Consider the following 10,942-nt stretch of genomic DNA (forward strand, 5'->3'; position numbering starts at 1 on the left):
CTGATTTTAATTTTGTTTCTTTTCCTCTCTTCTTTTTCAGTCTGACATTGTCCACCAATCTGTCTATGAGCTGGTCCACTCCGAAGATCGTGAAGAGTTGCAACGTCAGCTGCTGTGGAATTCCTTTTTACCCGCTGATATGTCCAGTATGCAATTGGCAGAGACATTGGCGCCCGATAAGGCTCTCTATTTGGAGCGCAGCTTCACAGTGCGGTTTCGTTGCCTTCTTGACAATACATCGGGTTTCTTACGTTTGGATATACGGGGGCGTATAAAAATTCTGCATGGACAAAATCGTAAAACTGAAGAACCTCCATTGGCGCTATTTGCCTACTGTACGCCATTTGGTCCCCCGAGTCTACTGGAGATTCCTCACAAGGAGAATATGTTTAAATCGAAACATAAGCTGGATTTCTCATTGGTTTCGATGGATCAAAGGTAAGGGAGGGGATTTTATTTTGGGAAGTGGAAATTTTATTTTTTAATTATTTGTTGTTGTTGTTTTTTATTTTCAGAGGCAAACACATTTTGGGTTATAGCGATGCTGAACTAGTCAATATGGGTGGTTATGATCTGGTGCACTATGATGACTTGGCCTATGTGGCAAGTGCCCATCAGGAACGTAAGTAACACCCAGAATTCAAATGTATATATTTGGTCTTAAGAGGATGTATGTGGTCTCCTATAGACAGAAGTAACCTAAGAAGGCATTCTTAAGAAAAACGACTCCTCAAGAGGTCATTTATAGATCCAAGGAGGTCTTCTACAGACTAAATTTCAGTCGGAAGGTTGTTAGAAGGTCTTCGATTGATTGAAGACCCTTCAGGTGATCTTTTGACTCCTCTATAGGTTTGCTATAGATAGAATAACGCTGTGGGGATATTTTATGTATGGAGAACCTCTTCTGAGGGCCTTCTATAAATGGAAGATTTTCTAAGGGGTATTCGATCTCCAGATAAGCATTTAAGAAGTTTACTCTACAAGGAAAACGAGACAGATTTTAAATTTCTAAAATAACTTAAATGATCCTGTATATATGGAATACCTTATAGGCGGTCTTAAATTTTAAAAGGCCCCTACAGGTTATCCTATAACAGAAGTCCTACAGAATACCACCTACAAGGGTTTATATTTATAAAAAGCCCCCTGAGGGGCATTCGAGGAAGTTCAAATGTATCTCCATTTACAGAAGACATCCTAATGATTTATTTTTTATTTTTAGAAGACCTCTATCTGTTTTCAGATGTCCTTTTAGGGGAGTCTTCTTCTTATTGAAGGCCTAAAAAGTCTCCTGTTTATAGAAGACTTCCTAAGTTGTCTACTAGTTATAGAAGGTTTCCTTAGAAGACCTCCCAGGGGTATTCATTCGGAGAAGCCTGCTATTATTTGACGAATTTTAGAAGACCTTCTAAAAGGGCCTTCTGTATCTCTAAGACATCATAATGGGTCTTCTATTTGTAGAAGGCCTATTAGGGTTTTATATGTACAGAGGACCATCTTACAGAAGATCTCATTAGGGGACTTCCTAGAGTGTGCTTTTTAAAGAAGTCCATAAAGGAATTATAGAAGACCTTCTGCGGGACTTTTAATTTATAGAAAACCTTATCAAAGCGGTCTTCGGTTTATAGAAGAGTTCCTATGGGGGTCTTCAATTTTGACATGGGTTCATCTACTTTTAAACGACCCTCTTCTATACATAGGAGACTTACTAAGGCGTCTTATGTTTACGGAATACTTTTAAGGAACCTCCTAATTTATATTTCTCGAATACCTTCTAAGGGTTCCCATTTTTTTTTCTAAGTAGTCTTCGTTCTATAGATAATCTCCTTAATTCATATATGTCTATGAAATAACACCATAGGGGAATTCTATCGAATACCTCCTTAAATATATAATTTTTGGGTAACCATCTGAGGGGCTTTGCATTTTTAGCAGATCTTCTAAAGGGTCTCCTATAGAAATAAAATCTTAAGAGGTCTATAGAAGAGCATCTGAGTTATCATCTACTTACAGAAAACCTTCGGAGAGCCTTCAATATATCGGAGACATTCTGAATACCCTTCCTCTTATGTAATACCTCTTGAGGGTTATTTTTCGTCTGTCGACCTCCAGAGAAGTCTATATTAGAGCTTTTAAAGATTCTCCATTGCATAGAACTCCTGCTGACCTCGAATATTCATCTCTTTGCAGTTCTTAAAACTGGTGCTTCCGGCATGATTGCCTACCGATACCAAAAGAAGGACGGTGAATGGCAGTGGCTGCAGACCAGGTGAGTTTTCCCCCTCCGTTTTTTCTATTTGTTTTCCATTTTTAATACCCATTCCCTCTCTATTCTTCCTCTTAGCTCCCGTTTAGTTTATAAAAATTCCAAACCCGATTTTGTCATTTGCACCCATCGTGTGCTGATGGATGAAGAAGGTTTCGATTTACTGGGCAAACGGACAATGGATTTCAAGGTTAGCTATTTAGATACGGGTTTGGCTTCGACATATTTCTCCGAGGCTGATCAATTGGTGGTGCCACCAAGTGGTTCACCAAATTCTCTACCACCTCCGGTGACACCAACCAGACCCAACAGGCGCTACAAGACCCAGCTGAGAGATTTCTTGTCAACCTGCCGTTCAAAACGTAAAATGCAGCAGCAGAACCAACAGGGTTCGCCACTGGGGCAGGTAAGTTCTACAGCCTCTAAAAAGGGATTTCAATTTAATTGACTACAAAAATAATTTGTTTCTAGGTCACCTCCCCTGCTCCCGTTGTGGAATATCTTCCAGATCCTGCTGCCGCGGTGGCAGCTGCCTATTCTAATTTAAATCCCATGTATACAACCTCGCCATATGCCACAGCGGCAGATAATATTTATATGGGCACTTCGGTGCATTCCACTAATTTCTATCCGGTTACCGAAAATCTCTTCCATCAATATCGTTTACAAGGTGTGGGTGGCTATTATGCCGACTATCATCATTCGGCGGCCCCGGCCTCTGCATATGTGGCCGCCAATGGTTTCCTGTCCTATGATGGCTATGCCATTACCTCCAAAGAAGAAAAATGGCAGGATACAGGGAAATATTATAGTGGTTATAGCAGTGGTTATGGTAGTCCCACATCTACGCCACAGGTAAGGAAGACATGAAACTTTATATTTGTCGATTTTAATTAATTATTTTTTCCCCTCTGTCGTTTAGCAAGTTCCTCTAAAAACGCCAAAGTCTTCTCCCCATGTCATGGAAGTTGTCTCCTGTTCATCGAATGGCCCCTCACCTGTCTCCGGTGCCATTGTCAATAATTTAAATAATCCGCACAGTGGTTCGACGTCGAACGGCCCAGCAGTTATCACACCCAAGGTTGAAATGGCCTCTCAGGACCAATACGAACGTCAAACTGTCCTCATGTGGGGTTCCCAGTCCAGTGGCATACCCATCAATACCATACAAGCTTCCAGCACTAATTCCGCCACAAATCATCGTCACCTCTCCAGCAATACGGAACGTTCTCCACAAACTACCCCCCTTTCGAATGGTCTCAGCTATGCCAATGATCCCTCAGAGGCTACGGCCAAATGGAATGGTTCCGCAAGCAAGGATAATAAAAGTGCTTCCACACCGGATAGTTATCAAATGCATCATGATGATTCAGGTCTTTATTCGGCCTCATCGCACACCACCTCGCCACAGCATCGTTTGAGTAGCAGTGGGAGCAGTTCAGGAGGAGCGGGAAGCGGTGGCTCTACTCTGGCCCATAATACGGTGGCTGAATCATCACTTTCGTCCAACACCACCACCACAGCACCACACACTCACAACAACACAATACACTCAAAGATTGTCTCAGGCAATACAACAACCGCAGCGGCGGCAGCACCACCACCTCCACATGCACCCTTGGCAACTGCAACTGTTAGCGATGGCTCTACATCCTCCTCTACTCTGCAACAAACCAATAGCCATACACATTTACAGAATACCGTTCATCAGCATCATACCTCACCATCATCGCATCCTGCCCATCCGCACCACCACCATCATCATCTACATGCGAATCATGGGGCAACAGCACATGCGCATTCTCAACAACCCTCTCAAAGCCATAGTGCGGCTGTTTCACCCCATCACCATCATCAGCAGCAGCAACAACAACATCATTCCCATTCAGCTCATCATCATCACCACCATCATCCTCATGCCGCACATCATCCCCATCATCATCATCACCACCATGCTGCGGGAACAGTGGTGGCCAGCAATCCAACAGCAACAACCCTTTCCTCCGCAGCTGCTGCTGCTGCCGCTACTACTGCTGCAACCAATGGCAGTGAGGTATGGAGTCCAGCGGCATCATATGCCACCCAATATGCCTCACAATATTTCTCTTATCATCCGCACCACCATCACCACCCCTCGCATCACCATCATCACCATGCAGCGGTGCATCATCCACTGCATGCTGGCAGTGGCAGCATTTCATCGACGGCGGCACCAACATCTCTCTCAGCACCACCACCACCAACAACAGCACTTGCCACACATCCACAACCAACACACATAAGTAGCAGCACTCAGTAGTTCCGTTGTTGTACCATTCTGTTGTTCTCTAGTAGATACAAATACTACTTCTTTTTCTGTTCGGTCTGACCTGAAAACAAAAAAATACTCTTCAAAAACTCCAACCAAAAAAATTATGATCGGGTGTGTAATTTGTCTAGTTGAAAATTTCTCTCTTTATATGTATAAGTTAATTGGTAGTTGGTAATATTTGTTTGGAAAAAAAAAATTGGAAAATATATAGATTGGTATACATATTTAATGTAAAAAGAAAACATTTATGTTGTACAATTTATCTTCAAACCAAATACTGAATGCGAGTGACCTTTATAGAGAAGCTAAATGCTGAACTTGGGCATAACATGCCTTATTTTGGGTTTAGATAGACATTCGATGCTGTTTATAGGTTAGTTATGATGAAAACATGTTGTACGATTTATTTTCAAACCAAAATCGATTCACAAATAACTTTACCAAGATGGCGCCCAACATAAATTATAAAAAATTCTAAATTCATTACCTTACTTAACTTACTTAAAATTTCTAAAATATTCCTTAAAATTGATCCTTTTAAAATCTTTAAATCCGTGCTCATGATAATTTTTTAAAAATATTCCCAAAAAATCCACTCTTAAAGTTCAGATGCAGATACGGATTATCCTAAACATCCACTTTCAACCACTGGCAGCCTTTCTGTAAGGTTCCTTAAAAATCCAAGTTCAATGCTCTGATAATATTAAAATATTTCATAAAAACTACTCTTCCAAATCGTTTTGATTTGATATAGATTCCCAAAGATTTCTCAACCAAACAGCACGTTCCTGATTGATATAGCTTCGAAAATATTCATTTATGGCGCCCAACGTGCTTATGGACGAAGGAGATTTTGATCTGCTGGGCAAACGTACTATGGATTTCAAGTTTAGCTATTTATATACGGCGCTGGAATCAACATATTTCTCAGTGGCAGATCAATTGGTTGTGATACCAAGTGCTTCACCAAATTATCTACCACATCCGGTAACACCAACCAGGCCGAATCGGCATTAAAAGACCCAGCTGAGGGATCCACTTTGAACCTCTGACAATCCTTCAGGAAGGTCCCTTAAAAATCCACGTCCAATGCTCTGATAATATTAAAATATTTCATACAAATCGATTCTTCCAAAGAGAGAAGATACAAACAGAGGATATCTGATTCTATTACAAAGAGAGAAGATGTCTGACTGTATTATACTACACTGGCGCCCAACTGTGTGACGAAAAAAAATCAGCCTAAAAACTCCATTCAAGTTAAAGACTCTTCAATGTTGGAATTTACAGTCGCATTTAGTACATGATTTTTCCATTTGGCGACTTATTGCCGTGGAAATCCTAATTCAGCAGTTCTGAAATAAATATCTAGAGGTATTATTGGTGTGGTTGACCTGGAAGTATTTTCACAGACATAGACATAATCACAGACATAATCTTATTCACATAGAAGGTATTCTTCCCTCTTTATTAGAATTGCATAAGATCTTCTTCTAAAAGACCATAAAGTTTTCTCATAAAGGAAAAGGTCCTTATGATATCATCATAGATGTCCTGAATATAGGCACATGTAATACCTAAAGATCTTCTCAGTTCGTCGGGACAGACAAACTGGCCCCTCAGCTCGTCTGTACAGACAAACTGGCCCCTCAGCTCGTCTGTACAGACAAACTGGCCCCTCAGCTCGTCTGTACAGACAAACTGGCCCCTCAGCTCGTCTGTACAGACAAACTGGCCCCTCAGCTCGTCTGTACAGACAAACTGGCCCCTCAGCTCGTCTGTACAGACAAACTGGCCCCTCAGCTCGTCTGTACAGACAAACTGGCCCCTCAGCTCGTCTGTACAGACAAACTGGCCCCTCAGCTCGTCTGTACAGACAAACTGGCCCCTCAGCTTGTCTGTACAGACAAACTGTACAGACAAAGTAGTTCGTCTGTAAAGACAAACTGGATCCTCTTTACAGAAAAACTTGCCCCTGGGATTCTTCTCTACCCATTGAATCTGAATCTGCAAAAAAAAATTAAATATTGACAAATGGCGCCCAACGTGTTAGCGTAAATGTAAAAAGCTGGCGATCTCTTTAACGTTTTTTTTTAATGTGGTTTCTCCATTCTGATTTGTGTAATTGTCAGTTATTCGGAATAGAAATCTTAACTCCAGGAATATTGAAGTTTTGCACATAAAAGTGGCGCCCAAATTTACTGATTGCTTGGCTACAAAATATACGCTTATATATTATTCAGAAAATTTCAATTGAACCCAATACTGTCTTATAGTAAGAAATGACGAAACAATAAAGTGGCGCCCAACATTAAAACATGTTTTAACCCAATCATTCATGTTTTTCCTTTGTTTCACATCCTTTAGATTCCACTAGACTTGGCCCAATCTTATTTCTTGTAGCAGATTCGCAATAAAAATCTTAATTTCTGAAAATATTGATGTTTTACGCGCAACATATAATATACTCCCTCACTCTTTCATATATTCGATTCAGAACAAATTCCTTAACTTCTGCGAATATTGACTTCAAGAGGTGGATTCTATTTTAATTCTCTGAAAACTCACTTGACAAATTGTAAGCAATCTTATTTATTTCCAGATAGCTAATAATCAATAAAGTGTATTTTTTGAAAAAAAAAATGGCGACCAACATGTATTTATATCAGCAAATTCGCAATAAAAACCGTATCTTTTAAAAATATTAAAGTCTTGCGCATAAAAGTGGCGCCCAACATATACTATACTCTCTATCTCTTTTACTCGTGCTTGTATCAGTGAAACTGATTCCTTTACTTCTGCGAATATTGACGTCAATAGGTGGATGCTATTTTAATAAATTACAACCATATTTATTTCTCGATAGCATTTTTGTTAAAATGGCGCCCAACATGTATTTATATTATTTCAGTGATTTCAACATACAAAGGCTGTAGCTGTGTTCTCTACAAATTCATTGAAATTCTTTACTGAATAGTTATCCGTAAAAGTAGAAATAATTATTTTCCACACTTTTTTTAATATGTTTTTTTTAAAGCACACTGCACCTTATTTTTATTAATTATACAAAATATAAACCCGACCCTCCAATAAAAATTTAACAACAACACTAACATATTTTCTATTTTTCTTCCCCAAACCTTTACCCCCAACATATACGAATCAACAACAACAAACACTTCAACAAAACCCAAAAAAAAAAACAGATCATGATCAGCCAACAGTCACAACAACAACAACAGCCACATCAACAACAAGTATTACAACTCAGTCCATACAATCATCATTTACAACCATTAGTCACCTTGGCAGGATCATCTGTGGTTAATTGTAATAATGCCATTATAACTAGTGGAGCAGCAGCAGCAGTAGCGGCATCGGCCAGTTCTTCGCCATCGTGCAGCTCACCTCCCCTACAACAGTTGCCAGCCATAAGTAGTGTTATAAATGGTCTGAACGGAGGTAATGGACCAAGTACCATCATTAGTAGTAATCATAATGGTTCGCTAAGTTCGCCTGGATTGACAATGACATCGACGGCTACACCCTATCATCAATTGGCCATAATAGCATCACCAATTGTCATAACGTCGACTACATTGGATAATCCTACGGATTTGGGTAGTCAAGGTGGTGTGTCTTTGCAGTCGCTGGGTACCAGTGGTACTCTATATCCCTCATCGTATAAGACAAGAAATGCTACAACAACTGCAGTAATGCATCCATCAGCATCGGCTGCTGCCTTGGCTTATGCCACAAATGCCTATGTCATTGGTGCCGGACCAGGGCCGACATCGTGTGCAGCCACCGCCACTTTGAGTGGCTTGGAGCAGAATATCGATGGTAGTCCGCTGCTGTCGTTTTCCGAGGTCACCAATACCCTATTGAATCAATAAGGTAAAGAGAGGGTCTGATGTTTACTATAACTTTTTGGAAAAGAGGAAAATAGGGTGTTAATGTAAATTACAGGAGAACATTTCTCTGGTATGAGCAAAAAAGAGAGTAAAATTGCAAATCTCAAAATTAGGTTTCTTAATATCTCTACAACTAAGTAATCATTTTATTTTCTAAGGTCTATATAAGAAAAGAGATCAAGAGAGAAAGAGTTCATTAAGTATAATAAAATTGTATTCCATATTATATATAACAAGAATATATATTTTGCCAAATTATAGACTATCATATCTTCCATAAACTTATCTGAAAACAAAAGGGATTTTTTCGCAAATGGCAATGAGACTCATATTAAGGATCACTACAATATAAACATATTGTCTAAAAGGAATCCTGCCAGGGAACCTACACTTCATTAATATTATTTGGCGCCCTGAAACATTAGATATTCGGATTAGATGCATTCGATCTAATAGTTATAGCTGTTTAACATATCGCTACGACATTATCTCAGGTGGCGCCCAACAGTAATATGTATATATTTTTGATTAGAAAAATTTCGAAATTCAAAGTCGTTGATTCGAATTTTCCACTTATATCATTATTTGTTCTGAATAAAAAAAATATTTCAGACGGAGAAACTCGAAATCTCCCTCATAAAGATGGCGTCCAACATAAATTAACTTGGCATAAAGTGGGATGCTTTAGAATTTCAAGTCATCTCTTCTAAGTTTATAACAGCGTTTAAAATATCTTAACGTTAATCTCATGTGGAGACACGAATATCTGTGCTTATGGCGAATTAAAAATATGTCGTATTAAAATTAAAAATTTTACCCATACTGATGGCGCCCAATTTATAATAATTTTAATAATCTATTCCATATTAAAACGAATCGCTCAATTAATTTCACTTTAAATTGTAAGCCTTTATCTTGAAATAACAAAGGAAGCTCCATACTTTGCAGTCTTCGCCTAAATATTTATAAGCCATCTCTAAATTTTTCATTGAGTATTTTAGCATCTCAACGAGTTTATTTGATGTGGCGCCCAACGTCTATCTGGCGCCCAACGTCTATCTAATTAAAAAAAATCATAGTATTTCTCTATTTTGAATAAAAAGCATTTACCATTATGAAAATCGCAATCTTTATCATAAAGATGGCGCCCAACTTTAAAATACATGAAGTTCACAATAATTCCATTTCTAATCGAATCGTTCAATTAATGTTACTTTGAATATGAAGCTTCAGACTTTTCAACCTTTGCCCTAGCATTCATTATCTAGTTTTGTTCTCGAAACATTGCAAATTTTAAATATTTGACATTAGGTCCGTGTATTGATCCCTAATTAAATGAATTTCCTACTGGAAAATTTAAAAATTTCCCAATAGTGATTTTCGTCATATAATATTTTAGTCGCAACGATTCCGTATTACAGCGAATTGCTCAACATATGTTCCTTTAATATAGAAATTTCCATTTTGATATGACAATGAGACGTTCCACACTTCCAAGCCTTCGACCTTCAAAGTCATCTAGAGCCGATTTTATTATTTATGATGTGGCTCACAACGGACATTTGCATGTATTCCTGATTAGAAATTATGGGAAATTAAGACTCATTGGAAATTAAATTAAAATCCATAAATACGGCGCCCAATATATCCAAATTGAAACGAAGCGTTCAATATATGCTACATAAGATCAAGCTCCAGGCTTGTAGGATTTTAAAAACCAACTATATCACACAAATGACGCCCAATGTGTATTTTTATTAATTACTATACAGAAACATTTCCCATTGGGAAATTCAAAATAAAAATAGTGTCCAAAGATTGAATATGGCGCCCAATATATCTATATTGAAATGAAACTTTTAATGTATGCTACGTTAAATCAAGCTCCAGACTTGTAGGATTTTATTAACTATTTCGCTAATATGGCTCTTAACGTCTATTTGCATTTATTACGGAAAATTCAGAATAAAAATGGCGCCCAACGTTTGAATTTTTGACATAGGCCTTCGTCAGTAAACCTAGCAGGAAATTCTTAATACATATTTTTGCATTTGAGGTGGAAATTTGTCTGTCCTGAATGAAATAAGCCGAGTAGTAGCGAAATATTTGAGCTGACCTATATTTTTATTACGTTTTTTAAATAACTCCCTACCAAAAATTAATACCCACGTTTCGGGGCATGATTTGATATTTTAGGTATCTTTAAGTACTCATCGAATGGCAAACCTTCCTATCAGAAATTATAAATAAAGGTCTACTCTTTAGGGTGATATCTGAGGTTGAGATTGCCTCTATATAAGATGTCCCCATTTTTCGGAGTTTTGAGGTTTTCAAATAAGTTTTTAACCAAATTCACTTTTGTTCATATTGTTTGGGAAATCTTTATTACTAAATATTACCAATATCAGTTCATGAACAGGTATTGGAAACTTTATTTCCAAATATGGCGCC

General features: G+C 38.3%; 1 protein-coding gene across 1 annotated transcript in view; it reads left to right on the plus strand.

The window, feature by feature from the left end:
* LOC133338782 (mucin-5AC) overlaps nucleotides 1-8,479 on the plus strand; it is a 128,300-nt gene extending 119,821 nt beyond the window's left edge. The window contains exons 5-12 of the mRNA XM_061546889.1: nucleotides 41-438; nucleotides 516-622; nucleotides 2,191-2,269; nucleotides 2,345-2,672; nucleotides 2,738-3,121; nucleotides 3,189-4,561; nucleotides 5,182-5,239; nucleotides 7,784-8,479. Coding sequence (XP_061402873.1) covers nucleotides 41-438; nucleotides 516-622; nucleotides 2,191-2,269; nucleotides 2,345-2,672; nucleotides 2,738-3,121; nucleotides 3,189-4,561; nucleotides 5,182-5,239; nucleotides 7,784-8,473 — 3,417 coding nt within the window. The 3' untranslated portion in view covers nucleotides 8,474-8,479. The remainder of the gene's footprint in view (nucleotides 1-40; nucleotides 439-515; nucleotides 623-2,190; nucleotides 2,270-2,344; nucleotides 2,673-2,737; nucleotides 3,122-3,188; nucleotides 4,562-5,181; nucleotides 5,240-7,783) is intronic.
* The last annotated feature ends 2,463 nt before the right edge of the window (nucleotides 8,480-10,942 follow it).

The sequence above is a fragment of the Musca vetustissima genome, unplaced genomic scaffold, assembly GCF_032173495.1.
Source record: "Musca vetustissima isolate MV318-11 ecotype Yass unplaced genomic scaffold, APGP_CSIRO_Mvet_v1 utg29385, whole genome shotgun sequence".
NCBI lineage: Eukaryota > Metazoa > Arthropoda > Insecta > Diptera > Muscidae > Musca > Musca vetustissima.